Raw genomic sequence first — 22652 nt, 5'->3', positions numbered from 1 at the left:
AGTCTCACTGTTGGGACGAGAAGCACCGTTTTCCCGCCAATACAAGTCACGTGCGCACGCCTCACAGTCACACTCCCGCCAGTCTCGCATTGGTTTTGGCAACGTGTGGATATATGATCTTGCGCTCTTAAACTTTCGTTGTTTTTACCTACAGTGCAGTGATTTTGTGCTTGAAATATTTAACTATGCCTCCTAAGCGTCCAATGTCAAGTCCTGGGCCATCAGCCAAGTGGCAGAGAACTGCTTTAACACTTGAAGAAAAGTTGGAAATTATATACAGGGCGGCGTCAGGTGAAGGTAACACAGCTCTGGGACGCTACCCTGTGCAGCTGCGGGCTATGATAGCTGAGTTAGGCATCACACCAAAGCAGATGTTTAATGCAGACAAGACTGGGCTTTTTTGGAAGCGTATGCCAAAACGTACTTACATAAGTAAGGATGAAAAAACTGCGTCAGGTTTCAAGGCAACAAAGGATAGATTGACTTTGCTTATGTGTTCCAATGCCGAAGGAGACTGTAAGATGAACCCTCTCTTAGTTTACCATTCACTAAACCCCTGTGCTCTTAAGGGTTTGAGTAAGAAGCCTCTCAATGGAGCGTGGAAATCAATTTGGGCGGACTGTGTGCACACCCTCAAAGGGTTTCCTGCCTTCACTGCAGCTGTCCAGGATTGTGTGGCCCTGGGCTGTAAAATTGGTGGGGAAGGATTCTCAGATCTCGAGACTGCTGACGTAGTAGAACTCCTGGATTCTCATGATGAAGAATTAAGTGTGGATAACCTTCTGCTTTTAACTCAAACCGAAGGTGATAACGATGAAGAAGAAAGTGTCGAGTTGCAGGTGAAGGATTTTACGGTGAAGCAACTGGCAGAATTTTTTGAGGCTGTGGAACACTTGCCACAAGTGGCAATGGACATGGACCGAAGTTTAGAATGGAGTCAGCATTTCAGTCGTTCCCTGCAGTCATGCCTTCTTCCCTACAAGCAAAAACAAAATGCTGCCAAGCAAACAACCCTCACCACTTTCTTCAAACTGATATCATCTCCTGCTGCCAGCAGTTCTGAGAGCTCTGTGAGTCTTCCTTCACCCCTTGCTGTCCTTGATGATCCTGACGACCACAACCATCCACCTCATCCATGTAAAGCTGTCCGACACAACAACCACTCATCTCCCGGAACGACCCACCTGCCACTGTTGGGAAGTACTGTACACCCTAGTATGTTAACTTTCTATGATTTATTACGTTGAATATTACCTTAAGTTGATAAAATATAATACGAATGTTGCCTTGTGGTACCGCTTTTAGTCATAGTCATACTTTATTGATCCCGGAGGAAATTGGTTTTCGTTACAGTTGCACCATAAATAATAAATAGTAATAGAACCATAAATAGTTAATAGTAATATGTAAATTATGTCAGGAAATTATGAAATAAGTCCAGGACCAGCCTATTGGCTCAGGGTGTCTGACCCTCCAAGGGAGGAGTTGTAAAGTTTGATGGCCACAGGCAGGAATGACTTCCTATGATGCTCTGTGCTGCATTTCGGTGGAATGAGTCTCTGGCTGAATGTACTCCTGTGCCCACCCAGTACATTATGTAGTGGATGGGAGACATTGACCAAGATGGCATGCAACTTAGACAGCATCCTCTTTTCAGACACCACCATCAGAGTCCAGTTCCATCCCCACAACATAACTGGCGTTATGAATGAGTTTGTTGATTCTGTTGGTGTCTGCCACCCTCAGCCTGCTGCCCCAGCATACAACAGCAAACATGATAGCACTGGCCACCACAGACTTGTAGAACATCCTCAGCACCGACCGACAGATGTTAAAGGACCTCAGTCTCCTCAGGAAATAGAGACGGTTCTGTTCCTTCTTGTAGACAGCCTCAGTGTTCTTTGACCAGTCCAGTTTATTGTCAATTCGTATCACCAGGTATTTGTAATCATCCACCTTGTCCACACTGACCCTTGGATGGAAACAGGGGTCCACCGGTACCTTAGCTCTCCTCAGGCCTACCACCAGCTCCTTAGTCTTTTTCACATTAAGCCGCAGATAATTCTGCGCACACCATGTGACAAAGTTTCCTACCGTAGCCCTGTACTCAGCCTCATCTCCCTTGCTGATGCATCCAACTATGGCAGAGTCATCCGAAAACTTCTGAAGATGACAAGACTCTGTGCAGTAGTTGAAGTCCGATGTGTAAATGGTGAAGAGAAAGGGAGACAAGACAGTCCCCTGTGGAGCCCCAGTGCTGCTGATCACTCTGTCTGATCTTTGTTTCGTATTGGTATGAAACTATGAATAAATTACAGATAAAACATACTTAGGAAGCCGTCCAGAATGCATCCCTATTTTCTCCATTTAAATAATTATTCACATTATGCATCGCCTTCGAGGAATGTATCCCCCGCCTATAACGAGGATAGGGTGTACCTTGTTCTGTCGAATAAAGAAACTACTTTGTATCTACCAGTAATTCTCTCCAGTGACTTCATTCACGCAACAACAAAATGCTGTCATGCTGGAAGCACGAAGTAATGTTTATACAGTAATTGGTCTATTACAACCTCAGCATATTCCAAAGAGCTTTTACAGCCAATAAAGTACTTTTCAAGTATAATCAATATGAAACATGATAAAGTTCCCATAAAAAACTTCCACATGGAACATACAGTACATGATAGTTAACTACTTCTGATTCAGTGATAACTCAGCAGCTCTGTTTTGCATGATATATTTTTTTAATAAAATCCACAAACTGGCCCTTGATTTATGTACTCGTCCACAAAAAGGCATTCAGACAGATCAGCACTCTTTCAGTCCACCGCAACAGGGCCAGCTTATCACAAACAAGAGAAAATCTGCAGATGCTGGAAATCTAAGCAACACATCCAAAATGCTAGAGGAACTCAGCAGGCCAGGCAACATCTATGGAGAAAGTACAGGTGACATTTCAGGCCAAGACCCTTCATCAGGGCTGTAAAAAAAAGATGAGGAGTCAGAATAAGAAAGTGGGGGCGAGGGGAGGAAGAGACACAAGGTGATAGGTGAAACCTGTAGGCTGGGAGACCACTTCACCAAGCACCTACCCCCCGCCCACCAGAAAATGTGGGATATTCCAGCAGCCGCTCATTTTAATTCCACTTCTCATTCCAACAAGTCAGTCCATGGCCTCCTCTACTGTCACGATGAGGCCACACTCAGGTTGGAGGAGCAACATCTTTAATTACATCTGGGTAGCCTCCAATCTGATGGAACCAACATCAATTTCTCAAACTTCCTGTGATGACCCTCCCCTCTTTTCTCCATTCCCCATTCCCATTTCCCTCTCACCTTATCTCCTACCTGCCCATCACCTCCCCCTGGTCTTTTTCTTTCTTCTATGGGCTTCTGCATCCTCCTAGAAGATTACCCTTTCTCCGGCCATTTATCTCTTTCACCAAATAAACTTCCCAGCTCCCCCCCCCACCCCCACCCCCAGTTCCACCTATCGCCTTGTGTTTCTTCCTCCCCTCCCCATTCTTTCTTACTCTGATTCATCTTTTTCTCGAGTCCTGATGAAGAGTCTCGGACCGAAACGTTGACTGTTTACTCTTTTCCATAGAGGCTGCCTGCTGAGGAGGTTCCCTAGCATTTTGTGAGGGTCAGCCTACAATATGATTCACAGATGATAATCTTAAGTGTCCAGTATACTTGTTAGTATTTATAATGGAGATAATTTGATAAGAAGTAAAGAGAAACGCCACTGTGACTACCGGCTCACAGTTCAATGCGAAAACTACATAGACCAGACTACCCTGCCCCAATTACCCGCTTCCTGTCACAAGAACCAATCAACTGCTAGGAAGGTCATAATTTCCAGAAGACGGAATCCGAAATTTAAAAGAATTAAATAAGTTATGAATGTAGTAAGATGTATTTTCATAAAAGATGAAGACTGGTAACAGACGTTGTTTTTAATAAAATGATAATCCTATGGTCGCTTTCAATTGGCGAGGTGCTGGCCGCGGGAACCAATGAGGAAAGAGGGTCGGGTCGCTGGCCGTTTGAATTCAAACCGCGGCAGGAGTTCGCCGAGGACGGTGTGTGAGCTCAGCTCAGGGACTCTCTGCGGTCGGGGTAGGTGTTGTTTTGCAGGCCGATCCTACATGAGGATTTGGGGCGAGGCGGGGAGAGGGGATGATGAGTTCCAGAACCTTGCCGTGTCAGGGCGGGGTATCTTCCCCCCAGCCCCGATCCTTTCACTTCAGCTTGCTTCTCTTGGTTGTTGATCTTGCCTGTAAAGAAATCGGGATGAATGAGAAGGACCTGCCTTTTCTGTCTAAAGTGAACAAAATGGCTAACTATCATTCATTATTAAATTTCTGCAGCTATGTCCACCTCTCTATGTATCCACTTTGAATGCTCTCCAGTGCTAGCCGGTGATTTAAAATGCGTATAATTTCAGATGCTGTTTAACTTGAATAATACGGCATCCGCTTTTAGTTTAACAAAACGTGCAAAAACCTGATAAGCTAATGCACAGTGTTTTATTCATTATCCCACGTCCTTATCTGGGATGAATTAACTTAATTGATTTCTTATCTGATAATCTAATATCCCAGTCACTCTGAGCCGGGAACTGCAATATTTGGCAGACTATCTCCTTCATATCACCTTCCACTGAGTTCTGAGAACTAAGTGAATGTCTGTGTTGGATGGGACAATAGTTGTGAAATGGCCTTGCCCAGCTTGGCAAAATGCTCACTTGGGTGAACAACCTTGGTGTGCTTGTGCTATTTTTTTTCCCTCTAGAGTGTGGTGCTTTTGTTTTACACCGGAGCTATTATCTTGCGTCTCCTCCACTCTTGCCTTTGTTATGTGAGGAGCTTATGTATTTTTTCTTCCAAATTTGAGACTAGGACTGAAACTACTGTATCTGTTCATTTGGTTTTGTTTGTCTACCTTTTATACCAGGCTAAATGTTTACTACTGATGTGGGCCAGAAACTACCTGCTTGCTCCAAACTGATTGTGAGATACCCCAACTCACTTTGATCCAAAGAGTTTGTGCCAGAATTTACCCAATATTGTACATTTGGATATTTTCTCTTGTTTTTTTTTAATACCTCTTTTTTTTGAAAAATACACCACATGTTATTGCAAATTATTATCCATTTAAAATTCCATCTTTTTTTAATCGAAAGTCATTGAGTACACAAGACTGCAGATGCTAGAATCTAGGACAACAAAGAAGCCCCGGGGTCAAGAAGCATTTGTGGGAGAGAGGGGAGGAGACCAAGATGATCGGTGGACTTGGGAGGGGTAATGATGATGGGCCAGTTGTGTTCGGTGGGAAAGTGAGAGTTGGCAGACAATGGTAGGTGGATGATAGAAGTAGATAGAGGGTGGATAAAAAAGAGATGGAGTGAGTTGGGAGAGGTTCTTTGAGTGTGTTTTCACTTTCAAATAAGAACTTATTTTTTTCCTAGCAAAAACAAGAGAAAATTGGCAGATGCTGGAAATCTAACACACAAAATGCTGGAGGGACTCAGCAGGCCAGGCAGCATCTATGAAAAAGATGTTTTGGGTCAAGACACTTCATCAAGACTGGGAGGGGGAAAAAGTTGAGTCAGAGTAAGAAAGTGGGGGGGGAGGAAGAAACATGAGGTGATGGGGGAGGGGTGAAGTAAAGAGTTACAGGCTGGAGAAGGGGGAATCTGATAGAGGACAGAAGGCCATGGAAGAAAGAAATGGGGGAGGAGCACCAGAGGGAGGTGAAAAGGAGGTCAAATGACAGGGAGAGAGAGGCATGACCAGAAGTTTTTTCCAGTCCTGCAGAAGGGTTTCAGCCCAAAATGTCATAGAAACATAGAAAACCTACAGCACAATACAGGCCCTTCGGCCAACAAAGCTGTGCCCAACATGTCCTTATCTTAGAACTACCTAGGCTTACCCATAGCCCTCTATTTTTCTAAGCTCCATGTATCCATCCAGGAGTCTCTTAAAAGACCCTATCGTTTCTGCCTCCACCGCCGCCGCCAGCCCATTCCACACACTCACCACTCTCTGCATTTAAAAAAAACTTACAGCTGACATCTCCTCTGTACCTACTTCCAAGCACATTAAAACTATGCCCTCTTGTGCTAGCCATTTCAACCCTGGGGAAAAAGCCTCTGACTATCCACACGATCAATGCTTCTCATTACCTTGTACACCTCTATCAGGTCACCTCTCATCCTCCGTCGCTCCAAGGAGAAAAGGCTGAGTTCGCTCAACCTATTCTCATAAGGCATGCTCCCCAATTCAGACAACATCCTCGTAAATCTCCTTTGCACCCTTTCTATGGTTTCCATGTCCTTCCTGTAGTGAAGCAACCAGAATTGAGCACAGTACTCCAAGTGGGGTCTGACCAGGGTCCTATATAGCTGCAACATTACCTCTTGGCTCTTAAACTCAATCCCACAATTGATGAAGGCCAATGCACCATATGCTGCCTTAACCACAGAGTCAACCTGCGTAGCAGCTTTGAGTGTCCTGTGGACTCTGACCCCAAGATCCCTCCGATCCTCCACACTAAGAGTCTTGCCATTAATGTTATATTCTGCCATCATATTTGACCTACCAAAATGAACCACCTCACATATATCTGTATTGAACTCCATCTGCCACTTCTCAGCCCAGTTTTGCATCCTATCAATGTCCCACTGTAATGTCTGACAGCCCTCTACACTATCTACAAAATCCCCAACCTTTGTGTCATCAGCAAATTTACTAACCCATCCTTCCACTTCCTCATCCAGGTCATTTATAAAAATCACAAAGAGATCCCAGAACAGATCCCTGAAGCACACCACTAGTCACTGGTCTCCATGCAGAATATGACCCATCTACAACCACTCTTTGCCTTCTGTCGGCAAGCCAGTTCTAGATCCACAGAGCAATGCTCCCTTGGATTCCACGCCTCCTTACTTTCTCAATAAGCCTTGCATGGGGTACCTTATCAAATGCTTTGCTGAAATCCATATACACTACATCTACTGCCCCTCCTTCATCAATGTGTTTAGTGACATGCTCAAAATATTCTGTCAGGCTCATAAGGCACGACCTGCCTTTTACTATACCTAATCATATTATGCCTCTCCAAACATTCATAAATCCTGCCTCTCAGGATCTTCTCCATCAACTTACCAACCACAGAGGTAAGACTCACTGGTCTATAATTCCCTGGGCTATCTCTACTCCCTTTCTGTACTCTTTTCCATAGATGCTGCCTGGCCTGCTGAGTTCCTCCAGCATTTTGTGTGTGTTGCTGTCATTCTTTTTCTGATGGATTCTAGCATTTCCTACAATAATCAATTAAGAAAGTGACATCAGGATACTTAATACAATTGGGTGGATCTGTCTGAATGCCTTTTTGTGGACAAGTACATAAATCAAGAGCCAGTTTGTTGTTGATTTTTCATGCAAAGCAGCTGCTGAGTTATCCCTGAATCAGAAGTAGTTAACTATCATGTACAGTACTGTATGTTCTTTGTGGAAGCTTGGTATGGGAAAGTTATCTATTGTTTCATATTGATTTTACTTGAAAAGTACTTTATTAGCTGTAAAAGCTCTTTGGATTACATGGAGGTTGTGAAAGACCAATGTACTGTATAAACATTTGGTGCTTCCAACATGACAGCATTTGATATTGAGTTCTCTGAGTGAAGTTTGTGGAGCTCCCAGGTTCTGGCTGACTCATGTTGACTGCACCCAAGGTTCCTCTTTGGTGAACCGACCTGTGGTCCATACTGGGCACAGAAAGATGGCACGCTGATTAACTCTGCAGCTTCAGGGTCCCAAGTTTAAGAACCAGGGAGTGGGACCGATAGGATTGGTCTTTAGAGAGCCAGCACAGAATGCTGGCTCGATGTGTTTGTGCCCGGCTGCCCTTGGAGAGGGAGCACACATTCGTGATGGGCACCTTGGGGGACTGCATTTAGCGGTGGGCCCCCTGAGGTAGTGACTGTTTTATAGAAGGTGGTAACCATAGTTTAATTTGAGTATACTTTTGTAAATATTGACTGTCTGTACATTGTGTATAGGTGATGTAACTAAGCTTTTATAGTTTTTTAAAAAAAAAAACCATAGTCTTACAGATTTGACTAGAGTGCTATTTGGGTGTCAGAGATGTAGGATCACAGTCAAAATAAATTTATTCAACCAGAAGATGGTAAATCTCTGGCAGTCTATACCAAAGAGAGCCATGGAGACCCAAGGAACTGAAATAAGAAAAAAAATGTACATAGGCAAACAAGGGATGCAGAGATTAGTACTGAAAAGCAGTACTGCAAGAAAAGAGTCGGTCGGCTATGATATTAATGAATAATGGAAGTGAATGACCCTGTTTTGTATTCCTGCCCACCACCACTTGCATCCTAGTTCTGTAATCTTTCCCAGATTCTGATTGTAATCTGTTGATACCTCCTGATATTAAACTTGGTGTTGTACTTTGCCAACATTCTGAAATTCTCTCCTTGTATCTGCCTTTTTTTTAATATGTTTTTCTTTTATAAAAGCTGAATGCAGTTAGCTGCTCCACCAAGTTTTGGTCATTAAAGTACTTTACCCCCTAGCATTCAACAAGGTGTGGGTTTCTTACTTTCTCTCATTCTATATTGCAACGCTTCCCAGCCTGGCACTGGCTTCTGTGATCTTAAACCCAGGGATACGTCAGGCTTGCATCTAGATTCTGGTTCGTATCCAGCTTTGGAAATAGTTCGTATGGGTCAGTCACTAATATCACAAGTTTAATAATGACCATCCTGATTTGGTATACAATAATGGGGTATGTATGCTTTTAACCCGATTGAAAACAATGCGGGCATATGTGCTTTATCTTAAGCCAGCTTACAAGGATCTTTCGCCTTCATATGGAAGTACAATTTAAAATTGTGGTTAGTAAGGAGGGATGCTTTTAAGTAAATGGAATACTTTTCTCCCCCTCAAAAAAAAAAGTACCATAAAGCCCTCTTAACATTTGAATATTTGTTCTGCTTAATACCCACTCCTTGCAGGTAATTCTTTTTTTTTTAAAAATTGTATATATACATATATATGATGCGCTGGAATTTCTAGTAATTCATCTTCACCTTAACTAGGCTGTTGGAAGGTATGCATCTTTATTTCTGGAATTACGAAGAGTAATTGAAGTAGGTTTTTGTTTTAAAGCTCGGCCATCATTGGAGGATGGTGAAAATGTGCTTTAAAAATTATACTTTGCAAAAGTAGATTGTGTATTAGTTCATGTTTTCTAAGAATATTTTCCTCCAGTATTTTTCCAGTTCAACTTTATTGCTTAAAACAATGGTACTGAGTCATTTTTCATCTTTTCAAATAGCATATTTCACACATCACAATCACTCTGTATTTAAAAAATCCTGTGCTATTTATATTTGTTTTATAAATCAAATTTGAAGGTTGAAGGTGGAAATGTGTATTTCATTTGCAGGGTTCTGTTTATGAAGGCTGACAACTCTCAAAATGGCAGAGGCAGATTGGGAACTGAGTAAGGAGAATGTTCAGCCTTTGAAGCAAGGCCGTGATGTGGGTACACTTAAGGATGTGCTTGCACAACATGAAGGCCCATGTCAGATCAGTATCCAGGAACAGAAACAGTGAGTAATACTGCACGAGTACGTTGGCACAAGGCCTTGAAAAGACAGAGTCCATGTTTACATAATATGGACCATGATAATTGGTGAAAAGTACAACATAATTAACTGCCCCAACAGTTAGTGAGACCCTAAAGTTGGTACAAGTATCTTATACCAGGATTTGCAATACTTGAATTGACAGCACCATCTGACTCTAACCGTGTGAGAACCCATAAATATACTAAACCAAAATGCCCAGGAGAGTATATTTTGGCTAGGGGAACATTATTACTTGTTCACATATCGTTGTTAGCTGTGCTTCCAAATAGATGCTGACACAGTAATCATTTCCTAGAGAACCTGTGATGTAAATGATGTTTCAAAGTAGTGGATTGTATAGGTAGGCGGTCGTCATCCAATTAATGTATTTGAAAACGCATCACATTAGGTAATACTGAAGTTGACTATAGACCCTTTTGGGAGGGCTAGTAGTTTACTTCCGAAAGATACTCCTGTTCACTTGCGAAAGGAATAGTCATGATGTTCTTGGTGTCGATGCACATATCATTCTTGTATTTGGTTTTCTTTCCATAATGAGATTTGTATTTTAATCTTTTTTATTCTGAATAAAATGTGTTCTTTTTCAAGAATTCACATGATTTATGTTCTTTAAATAAGTTCTATTCTGGGAGAAAACTTAAGTGGAGAAACTGAAGAAGGCTAATTTCCTTAAATTAGTTATCATCTTAGTTCTAAGTGAGCATTATTAGTGATAACTTTTTAAATTCATTCTTGAATTATAAGGTTCATTGATACAGACCAGTATCAAGATTGAGATTGTGTTGTTTCTGAAAACTTTCAAAATTTCCTTGAACATAAAACTTAGGAGCAGAATTAGGCCATTTGGCCATCACATTTGCTTCACCATTCAATAATGGCTTATTTATTACCCCTCTCAATCCCATTCTCCTACCTCTCCCGTAACTTTTGATATCCTTACTAATCAGGAATCCATCAGACTTGGCTTTAAATATCCCTAATGACTTGGCTTGCACAGCCATCTGTGGCAATGAATTCCAAAGATCAACCAGCCTCTGGCTAAAGAGATCTCTGTTCTAAGGGGATGTCCTATTCTGAAGCTGTGCCCTCTAGTCCTAGACTCCCCCATTATTGGAAGCATCCTCTCTATGGCCTTTCAATATTTGGTATATTTCAATGAGATTTCCCCCCTCTTCTAAACTCTAGTGGGAATAGGCCCATAGCCATCAAATACATCTCATACATTAACCCTTTCATTCCTGGGATAATTCTCATGATCCTCTACTGGACCTTCTCCAATGCTGCCACATCCTTCTTAAGATACGGGTCCAAAACTACTCACAATACTCCAAAATCAGTATGACCAATGCCTTATAAAGCCTCTGCTTTACATCTTGCTTTTATATTCTAGTCATCTGGAAATTAATCCTAACATTGCATTTTCCTTCCTTATTACCAACAATCTGCAAGTTAACCTTTAGGAAATCCTGCACTAAAACTTCCAAATCTCTTTGCAAGATCTTGACTGTATAGATGAAAACATAACAGTGCATAGTTTCAACAGAATAGCTTGCATAAAAGTTTGGAGGTAGTGTTTCTAAAATCTTCAGTAGTGGAATTTATGGAGTTGAGATTTTTGAAAGGTATAACACTGCATTGATCAATTCCCTGCCCTAGAGAGCAGACAATGCCTGTCTTAAAAGCTCTGTGATTACACTGCAACAGTTTTCAGATCAGGAACAGCAGCAGCCATTTCTGAACTTTTTAAGTGATAGCAGTTAATATTAAATGTTGACATTGTTAACTGATGCTACATGGCTCAATGTTGGATTTTGTATATTTTTCAGAGCCTTTGAGGCAGAAATCCGTTTTTATTCTGGTAATGACCCCCTGGATGTTTGGGATAGGTAAGTAGATTTCGTCTTGCTGTTACCCTTCAGTTAATTATTGTACCCCAGCAAATTTTTTTTAGAGGATTTGCAAAGATGCGTCTATGCAGAAATATGCAGTTTACCCAAATAGCAGGCTGAAATAATAAGCATAAGTAGGCAGAGTGTGAGGAAATGTGTGTAAAAACCCTATGGCTGAGTTGCAAACGAATTGATTTGGAGAAAAGATGATTAAGTCATTGGGTATAGAAGTAGACGAGCAATAACCAAGTGTTAAAGTAGTTAGCTGCAGGAGAGCTATGTGGGTAAGAGTACGGTTGGTAGATAAGAGTATTGAAACAAAATACTTTCAAAGATGGTTTGTAGTCTTTCAAAGAGTGAACCAGTGGAAAACATCTGGCCTGGATGGCGTCCCTGGCCATGTCCTTTGATCCCGTGCAAATTAGCTGGCAGTGATATTTGCAGACATTTTTAATCTGCCTCAATCTGAGGTTCCCACTTGCTTTAAGTAGGCCACTCTCATCCTGGTATCTAAGAACAAGAAGTAATATGCCTTGATGTTTACCACCAGGTGGCTCTGACATCTCTCATCTTGATGCTTTGAGAAAGGTTGGTCATGAAATTCATTAACTTCAGCCTCCCTATCAACCTCAACCTATTGCAAATGGCCTACTGCTGAAACAGGTCTATAGCAGATGCCATCCAATTTCATGCTGTACACTAATCTCTGGAGCATCTGGACAGTAAAGATAACTACATTAGACCTTTATTGATTACAACGCCAGCTTCAATATTCTAATTCCAAGAAAACTCATATCCAAACTGAATCAATTCCTCCCTTTGCAACTGGATCCTTGATTTCCTGACCAACAGAATGCAATCAATAAGGATAGACGGCGACACGTCTGCCACAATGTTTCTGAGCAGGGTAGCATGGTAGTGTAACACCTAACTACACCAATAGCCTGGGTTCAATTCCTGCTATAGTCTGTAGAGTGTTTGTTTGTTCTCCCCATGGTGTTTGGATTTCATCTAGGTGCTCAGGTTTCCTCCCATATTCCAAAGACATACGGTTTAATAAGCCCTGGGCATTCTATGTTGGTGCCAGAATCCTGGTGATATTTGGTGGTTACTCCCAGCATATCCTCTGACTCAGACTCCGTTGGTCATTTATGTAAATTACACATTTCTCTGTGTGTTTTGATGTGCGTGTGACTAATAAAGCTAACACTAAACTTCCTTTATCTCTAACGTTTGTGTCACATAGGCTGATACTCAGCCAGCTTCTCTACCCTTGCACATTCAGTCAGTTTCTGCTCTAACTGCATCTCCAAGTTTGCATGGGATAGTGGGCCTTATCTCTGATAAAAATGATGAGAATGGGAAGGAGATAGAGAGGTGGGTGTTATGACGGCAACATTTCCCTCAATATCAGCAAAACAAGAGAGCTCGTCATTGGCTTTAGGAAGTGGGTAGTACACATGCTCCTGTCTACATTATTTGTGCTAAAGTTAAGGTCCCTGGAATGAATATCACCACAGGCTTGTCCTGCTCTAACCACATAGATGCCACAACCAAGAAAACTCACTGATGCTTCTGGTTTCTCAGGAGGTTAAAGAAAAGTGGCATGTTTCTGTTAACCCTTACCGATAATTTAATTTTAAAAAATATAATATAATGTATAATTGCACTGGACAGCAACCTATCTGGATGTGTCACGGCTTGGTATGACTAATGCTCTGCCTGTGATCACAAGAAACTATAGGCAGTTATGGACAAAGTTCATTACATGGAAACCAGCCTCACCACCTGCTAAAAGACTATTGAATGGTTCATTAGTATAATAAGTTGGACCTCTAGGTCTTGCAATCCACCTCATTATGACCTTGTGCCTTATCGTCTACCTGAACTGCAATTTCTGTAGCTTCTACACCTTATTCTGCTTTCTGTCATTCTTTTACCTTTACTACCTCCATGCACTGTAATGAATTGATCTATATGAACAGTGTGTAAGACAAGCTTTTTCACATGTACCTCTAAACATGTGACAATAACAAACCAATTCCAATTCTAATATTTCTAATCAGAGGAAGAAAAGGCATCAAAACCTGGAGTTCTTTGTTTGTGTAGAAGTAGAGGTTAAAAGGTAACTATTCAAACAGCCATGGAGAAAATAGATTGTTTAAAAATGGGTGGTTTGGGTTGTTCAGAGAAGGATATGAATAGTAGCTATGATAAAGGAAATCTGACAATTTGTAAACAAGAGGAAGATGATCAAGAGATGCTGAATGGAGGTGTGAAAGTAGTTCCTCTTGTGGCAGAAGTTGTATTCAGATGAAAAACATGATGCGTTGATCAAAAATAAAGCAGAGTTAGTACTGTGAGTACCACCATCTGTCTGCTGAATTCTTCCCTTATCTCATGATTCCTTACTGATATAAATGCCTAGATTCTTGAATATGTTAATGACATGGCCCTCATTGCTTCCTTTAGAAGAGGATTCCATAGGATTACCAGTCTCTGAGCAAAGAAATTTCTTCGGAGCTTGGTGCTAATTATCTTGCCTTTGTATCATGAGGTTTTGATTCTTGGTTCCGGTCAACTCCTTATATGTAGTTTGGCTAAAGTCATAAAGTCATAGAATAACACAGCACAGAAACATGCTCTTCAACCTATCCATATTGCTCATAATTTTGTATACCTCCATCAAGTCTTCCCTCAATCTTCTACATTCTATGGAATAAAATCCTAACCTGTTCAACCCTTCCCTATAACTCAGGTCCTCAAGTCCTGGCAACATCCTTGTAAATTTTCTCTGCACTCTTTCAATCTTATTTATTATATCTATCCTGTTGGTAGGTGACCAAACCTGCACACAATACTCCAGAATAGGCCTCATCAATGTCTTATACAATTTCAACAAACAACCCAACTCCTGTTCTCAATGCATTGATTTGTGAAGGTCAATGTGCCAAAAGTTTTTTTTAACAATCCTATCTACGTGTCGTGCTACTTTTAAGGAATTATGGATCTGTATCCCCAGATCCCTCTGTTCTGCCGCATTCCCCAGTGCCCTATTGCTCACCATGTAAGACCTACATACCCTGGTTGGTCCTCCCAAAGTGCAATGTCTCACACTTACCTCCATTAAATTCTATCTGCCATTTTTCCAACTGGCCAGATCCCACTGCAAGCTTTGATAGTCTTCCTTTCTATCCACTACACCCCCAACTTGGTGTCATCTGCAAATTTGCCTTGTTGATATAGATGTAAAACAACAAGGATCCAGCACTGATCCCTGCAGTACTCTATAGTCACAGGCCTCCAGTCAGAGAGGCAACCATTCTACAACCACCATCTGGCTTCTTCTGCGAAGCCAATGTTGAATCCAAGTTAGTACCTCATCTTGAATGCCGAGCAAATGAAGCTTCTGTAGCACCCTCCTATGGGATCTTGTCAAAGGCCTTGCTAAGGTCCATGTAGATAACAGCCTCTGCCTTGCCTTCATCAGCTTTCCTGGTAACTTTCTCGAAAAAGATTGGTGTCATGTCGGACCATGCACAAAGTCATGTTGATGCTCCCTAATAAGTACTGTCTATTCAAATACTTGTATTTTTATCTGGTTCCTTAGAAAAGCTTCCAATAACTTTCCCACTACTGATGTCAGGCTCGCCAGCCTATAATTTCCTGGCTTATTCTTAAGCAATAGAACAACATTAGCTATCCTCCAAACCTCTGGCACCTTACCTGTGGATAAGGATGTTTTCAATATCCCTGCAGGGCCTCCTGTAGTTTCTACACTAGCCTCCCACAGGGTCCAAAAGAACACTTTGTTGGACTTTGGGGATTTATCCACCCTAATTTACCTCAAGGCACTAAACACCCCTTCAGTAATCTGTATAGGGTCCATGACCTCGCTGCTGCATTTCCTCACATCTATAAACTCTGTGACTATGTCCCAAGTAAATACAGATGCAAAAATATCCATTCAAATCTTCCCTGATCACCTTTGGATCCACCAGTAGATTACTGCTCTGATCTTCCAAAAGACCAATTTTGTCCCTTGCTATCCTTTCCCCCTTGTTTTTAGTTCTAGAACCCTACATTTTTTCACACTTAAATTGTATCTGCCTTGTATTTGCTCCCTCACACTACTTGTCCAATAAAGAAGATTTAAGATTTACTCATTAAGAAAGCAGTAGATGAAAATAGTTCAGAAATGAGATGAATGAGAAAGTGTAACAGTCTTAAGATGGGTTTAGAATAGGCGTGTGTTAATTATTAAGTGAGTACAATTAAAGGGGCAGCTTGGAGAGAAAATTGGTTAAGGAAAGCAAAAAGGATATCATAGTAAATGTTTATTTGTTGGACAGAAAGGGAATGACCCAGGAGATTGTATCAGATTAGTATTTCAGATATATCCAAAGACCTAGATTTTGATATAGAAATTATACCTTCCAAATTTTAAATGGAACAAAACATTCCAGCACACAATAATTCTAGAGAGCATCCTAACTGGTTGCATCACCATCTGGTATAGAAGGGCCACTGCGCAGGATTGGAAAGTTGTAAATTCAGCCAGCGCCATCATGAGCCCTGACCTCCCCAGCAGGTGATGCCTCAAAAAAAGTACCATCCATCAATCATTAAGGACACCATCAACCAGGACATGCCCCCCCCTCCCCCCGCCATTGCTACCACCAAAGAGGAGGCACAGGAGCCTGAGGACAGATGCTCAACTTTTCAGAAATAACTTGATTCCCTTCGCCATCAGATTTCTGAATGAACCCATGAATACTACCTTAGTTTTTCTTTCCCTTTTTGCTTAATTTATTTTTTATATAAGTACTTATTATGATTTAGTTTTTATTATGTATTACAATGTTCTGCTGCCACAAAACAACCAATTTCACAACATGCATCAGTAATATTAAACCTAATTCTGAGTCTAATAAACCAGGAAACGACACATTTTGAAGCAACTGTATAGACACAGCAAATTTTAATACAAAGGTTTGTGGTAATGTAGCTTGATGAGAAGAATGAAGAAAGGCAAATGAGTACAAATGTAATGAGTGTGCTGAATGGGGAGTTGGAATGGGTTATTTATACAATTTTTAGAGGCAATTCTCTGAAGGCAGTTTCTTTATATTAGATAAAAACTTGTGCAATCTGGTACTAATAGTGCAATAGAGCATGTAAGTAATGACACTGCATGAACTTTGAACAGCTGTTAATTGAGGCAATGATATAGGAAAGATGTCAGAAGTACAAAAACTTACCAGAATTGTATCAGTTATGAGGACATTGGGTTACATGGAAAGACTAGAGGAACAGGGCCTGTCTCCAGGAGCAAAAAAGATTCAGAGATTTGATTGAACTGTTTAAAATATTCAAATAGATGTCCTTGAAGGGGGAAAAACCTGACTCGGATGGGTTCGTGACCAGGGAACATGGATTTAAGGAGACTGAAAAAACACTGTCTTTAAACAGATCACGTTGTTATCTGATTCCATTTTAAGATGTTATTAAACCATTTGTCACTCTGAGTATTTTGTGCTTATAAAGGGAGAGGGAGAAAACTGCAGAACCGTATGGATTATTCTATCAAAGGATATAAACGTAATGATCTAATCACTTAAGTCCTGAAAACATTTTGTATAACTGGTATGCTTAGACCCTGACGCTGTATCTGTCTCTTGCACTGACTAATTATTATTGGCTTATTTTTCTTGAAACAGGTATATTAAGTGGACAGAACAGGTGTTTCCCCATGGTGGAACAGATAGCAATCTCTCAGCACTGTTGGAGAGAAGCTTGGAACTTTTCCTAAGGAATGACCAATACTACAGTGATCTACGGTATCTTGGTCATTGGTTGAAGTTTGTAAGTGTATTTGTGAATTACAGTTCTACATCTTTCCTAATTATTATCCTAGTAATGACTGTTTGCTCCTGTGACTATGTTAATCAGAGGTAGTAAGTGAAGTTGAAAGGATAAATGTTTTAGAATGTTTTCTTAGGCTGGCGAATCCAAAATCAAGTGGTTTTGTCACTAGATAGAAGAACAATAATTAATGAGAAAATTTGAGATGAAAAAAAATCCCTTGGTGGAAACTTTAAAATTTTGATAGCCGTGAATTTTATTGAATGTCCATATGCTTGCGGTTATTAGGTACTTTTATTTCTTTGGTTCTTGTTTTAAGGTAATTTTATTCAGACAGTTAATTTTGAGTTAACCGTCCCTTAATTTTCTCTCTTATTTGCTCATGTTGACAGTGTGTTTGGCTTGGATGCCTCTGAGTGCCACCAATCCTCCTGTCTTTTAATGGATATCAGTTCTAACCAGAGTGTGGGGAAAAAAAAACATTGGTCTGTCTAATTCTCGCCAAATTTTACTCCTTTCATGAATCATTTCAACATTCATAGCAGGACTGACACTTCTTGCCAAAGGTGTTGCCACTATAATTTTTATTTGTAGGATATAAATATCACTAGCATGGCCAGTGTTTATTGACCATCCTCTCTAGCCTATTTTGCACTAGATGGTATTATTAAACAGTGAATTCCAGGCTTTTGATCCGGCAGTGGTGGTGAACTGCAATATATTCTGAGAGCAGGATGATTATGACTTGAGGGAACTGCATATGGTGGTGTTATCATGTCCTGAAGTCCTTTACTGGGTGGTGCAAGTAAGTTTGAAAGGTGCTGTTAGAGTTCCCTCGGTAAGTAACTGCAGTGCATTTTAACAATGGTACACATTGTAACTGCAGTATACAGATGGTGGAGGAGGTGAAAGTTCATGATGAATGAGGGGTAATAAAGAAGGCTGTTTTGCCTGAAGGATGTTGAGCTCTGAGTGTGGGAGTAATACAAATTGAAGGATCCATAATTAGTCCTTTGAAGATAACTGGAGAGATTGTGAACATTGTAAAACGTGGCATCTTCACAGCCAAGAATTGAATATAAAATGAGAATTGTATCCAGACTGCATAGTCTTGCTTCACTGCAATACACTCAAGTATCATAAGAACCACTGCCTTAGCTATTTGAATTACTAGTCCATTATATTTATAATGAATGACCCTTTGCTGAAAATTGATTTCCCACTTTTTGTAACCAGAATTGATCTCTTTCAGGTTGACTATTGTACTGATCCCTTAGAAGTCTTTGACTTCTTGAAGAGCAAAGGAATCGGTGTATCACATGCTGCTCTTTACATTGCCTGGGCTGAACGATATGAGCTTCTGGGGAATAATAAAAAGGCAGAGGCCATCTTGCAAGAAGGGATTTGGCTCAAGGCTGAACCTCTTGAAAAACTGCAACACTATCACAGGTAACTGCTTGTATATCTCGGGTCTGAACTTCCAATTTTTATTTTCACTCGTGGGCACTTTTTCAGTTTTAGGGCAAAAAACAGTTTTTTAATTATTTAAACCAGTCAAATCCACTTTCAGTCTAATACAGCTAAATCAAAATAACAAAGTTCATTGCTTCTGTCCTGAAATCTTCATTACTAAAATGCTATCAAAAAATAAAAACTTAGATTAAATTGCAGTTGTCCACATTGATTCAAACTGCCTTTACTGCTAAATTGTGGGGTCATTTTAATGAGTTTGCACACACTGTTTGTTCCCAGTCGGGGAGAGCATAAATAGTTGTAGGAATAGGCCATTTAACCCGTATGCCTCGTTTGCTGCACAGTAAGGTTTTAAAAATAACTTTCAGGGCATCCTTGTCAGGGAGCTTCTAAAAGTCGTAAGTGCAGCCATTCACTGATTCATCCTCATCTATACTAATAGTTTTTCCTTGAGGAAAACAGGTTTATCAATATTCTTGCCCTGTAATAAATCAATGTTTATTCTAATTTCTTGCAAGTGCATAATTAATAGATTTCAGTTCTTTTTTCATTACTGCCTGACTAGCTTTTCAATTGTTTCATTTGTTTTTTCCTTCCTTAAAAGCAGAAGGTATAAAATCTAACCCTAATCTGTGGAAGTTCCCTGTTCTATTTCCAGATGGATTTCTCTGTCTGGTTTGTAAAGGCAGATATAAAATTTTAATTTCTCTGCCATTTCTTTATTTCACTTCTGTTTTTCTGAAGATACTTTCAATCACGAGTATTTAAGCAAGTTGTTGCTTCTATAAATGAAGGAACTAATGAGGAATTGGTTCCTGAGCCAATTCAACCACAAAGGGCCACTCTTGGAGATCTTAAACTCAGCGGGCGGAAGAAGGCCTTGGCGCCAATCAACAGGATTGGAGGTTCTGTGAAACGTAAGTTTGTTTTCTGCTGCGTAAAACTTTGCTATATTTTTCTTAACAACAATTCTATACCCCCGCTCTGCATAAATATTCTGTCACCTGGCATATTTTGGTCTTCTGGAGACTGACATCTTGTCTAAGTGTGGTGACCTGATGTGGTTACAGTACTCCAGCTGAGGCTAAAACACTGGTTGCTTAAAATTTTATGTCTAACCTGTTGCTGTATAATTTTTTTGCTGCACTAAGGATAATAATTCAAATATAGCAAAAATGAGTTGATGAGGGATATTCTGTTGGTGTAGAACTTGGTTTGCAGTTGTGTATATATTAAGTTGTTTACTTTCTAGCACAAAGCCAAGGACTTGGACAGCATGTAGTTTCCACTCAAGAGCAGCAGAGCACTTTTACTGTGTTCAATGAAAATCAGTTGTGTAACCAGCCTACAGACCAACTGAGGTTAGCAGAGAGACAATGGTCCACCCTTCCTTCAACTTCTGCTAAGGAGAATGAAATCAAGCCAGGACGCTGGAATACTGCACGGGTACGTACTGTAAGCAAGTATGTAATGAAGTGAGTGAGGATGTGATTATATAGGGTTTTTGAAACTGGGAATGATATCAATCGCCTCTTGTCTCACCATTGGCATCTTTACCAAAGACTGAATTGAAGCTGTGTGTTTGTCAGTACAGAGTTGGTTTAGCTCTTCACTTTTCTATTGGTGGGGTGTTAAGCTAGACTGTCGCTTGCACGAAACACTAAACACAAGTGCCACTTTCCTATTCAATCAAATGTTATGTTTTTACATCAACAATGCTGAATGAGAATGCCCAGAAGTTTGTTTGTGATTGCCGTCACTCCTCCAAACCCTTAAACTAATTAAGTTTCCAGTTATGGAAACTTAATTAGTTGTAAATAAATTACTGTGTGTAGAATGTGCTTCAGTTCTGAACTGGTTTATTATGGTCATAATGAATATTTAAAAATGTATATAAATGGTTTGTATTATTCATTCTTGCCAGTCCGTTGTAGGCTTAAATGGTGGAAAAATCAACCAATGTAATTTTCATGTCAGCTATGTGGTATGAATGTCCAAAGTGAATGAGTCATTCATGTCCAGTTCTGGTCACCTCACTATAGGAAGGATGTGGAAGCATTGGAAAGGGTACAGAGGAGATATACCAGGATGCTGCCTGGTTTAGAGAGTATGCATTATGATCAGAGATTAAGGCTTTACTCTTTGGAGAGAAGGAGGATGAGAGGAGACATGATAGAGGTGTACAAGATAATAAGAGGAATAGATAGAGTGGATAGCCAGTGCCTCTTCCCCAGGGCACCACTGCTCAATACAAGAGGATATGGCTTTAAGGTAAGGGGTGGGAAGTTCAAGGGGGATATTAGAGGAAGGTTTTCTACTCAGTGGTTGGTATGTGGAATGCACTGCCTGAGTCAGTGGTGGAGGCAGATACACTAGTGAAGTTTAAGAGACTACTAGACAGGTATATGAATGAATTTAAGGTGGGGGGTTATATGGGAGGCAGGGTTTGAGGGTCGGCACAACATTGTGGGCCGAAGGGCCTGTACTGTGCTGTACTATTCTATGTTCTATGTATTTAAAAACGGCAAAATCAAAACTAGATAAAGTTCAGCCAAGCCTGCCCATAGGAAGCTACCAACGTGATGAAAGAAGCTGTGAACACCACCAGAGATGGTGGACCTTCATTGCTGCCCTAAACACCAGCAGCATAATGGGTGAAAGAGAAGAGAGAAACCTGCCTGTCTTTCCTACTGCTAATGAATTTCTTGTCAGGAAATTGTAGTTGATGGTTAACTTTTTCCAAATCCAGTGAACTTGAGTTTGGATATATTTAGAAGTGTTTAGGCTTTTGGGATAGTTTAATTGAAATTTTACCATACCAAGCATCTCCTTGCAAATTGTGTCCTTCACTTTGTTTCAAATATAGGTCCACAATCCCCTATCCGAAATCCATGGGGCCAGTTGCATTTCAGAATTCAGAATTTTTCAGATTTCAGACCCCCCCCCCCCACCCCCAATACCAAAAAACATGTATGCTCAAGTCCCTTATTTAACCTGTCTCAGTGCAGTGGATTTTAGGACCCAGTGGCGCACCAAACCTACAGATATCCTCCCGTATACTTTAAATCATCTCTATATTACTTATAATACCTAATACAATGTAAATGCTATGTAAATTGTTATACTGTATTGCTTAGGGAATAATGACAAGAAATTTTATTTCCAACAAAAAGTTCAATAAAATATAAAAATATACAGCTTCAAACAAACCGAATCAAACACACGGTAAATGACTTATTGAATAAATGTAGAACGTCACTGTCACCATAAAACTTCAGTAACTTGTCTTCCTGTTTATTTAAGTCACATACAGTGGTAGTTCCGACGCTATTTTCTTCAGTAAGATGCCGCACAGACACACCAAGATCAAGCTTCTGCAATAACTCCACTTTCTGCGTTGTTGATAGAGAAGATTCCTTCTCTTTTTCTCATTGTTACCCATAGGAGTATCTGCAGCTCTTTTTGACATTTTCACAGTGAAAATAAACACAAAGTCAACAGAAAACACAAAATATCAGCGAATAGCAAATGCACGTGTAACCAGTACGAGCGCTGAGCCATAACTGACGTCTGGTGGCCTCTGCTAGTGCTGCCACGTCACACCTTAGTGACGTCAGCTGTTGGCGAAAAAAACTTAGATTTTCAGAGCTTTTTGGATTTCAGAATTTAGGGTAAAGGAATGTGCACCTGTACTAGTTTTCCATTTAAGTGATCAACATTACTTCAAGACCAGAGCTGGTGTC

General features: G+C 40.5%; 1 protein-coding gene across 3 annotated transcripts in view; it reads left to right on the top strand.

Moving 5' to 3' along the window:
• The first annotated feature begins 4068 nt into the window (after positions 1-4068).
• Positions 4069-22652, top strand: part of bub1bb (BUB1 mitotic checkpoint serine/threonine kinase Bb) — a 71970-nt gene continuing 53386 nt past the window's right edge. For all 3 annotated transcript variants that reach the window (XM_072265402.1, XM_072265410.1, XM_072265393.1), the window contains exons 1-7: positions 4069-4125; positions 9478-9643; positions 11509-11568; positions 17292-17436; positions 18689-18885; positions 19654-19826; positions 20162-20355. In XM_072265402.1, the coding sequence (XP_072121503.1) occupies positions 9510-9643; positions 11509-11568; positions 17292-17436; positions 18689-18885; positions 19654-19826; positions 20162-20355 (903 nt within the window). In that variant the 5' untranslated portion in view covers positions 4069-4125; positions 9478-9509. The remainder of the gene's footprint in view (positions 4126-9477; positions 9644-11508; positions 11569-17291; positions 17437-18688; positions 18886-19653; positions 19827-20161; positions 20356-22652) is intronic.

The sequence above is a fragment of the Mobula birostris genome, chromosome 1 (assembly GCF_030028105.1).
Source record: "Mobula birostris isolate sMobBir1 chromosome 1, sMobBir1.hap1, whole genome shotgun sequence".
Lineage (NCBI taxonomy): Eukaryota > Metazoa > Chordata > Chondrichthyes > Myliobatiformes > Myliobatidae > Mobula > Mobula birostris.
This window is presented reverse-complemented; position numbering and strand designations above follow the sequence as displayed.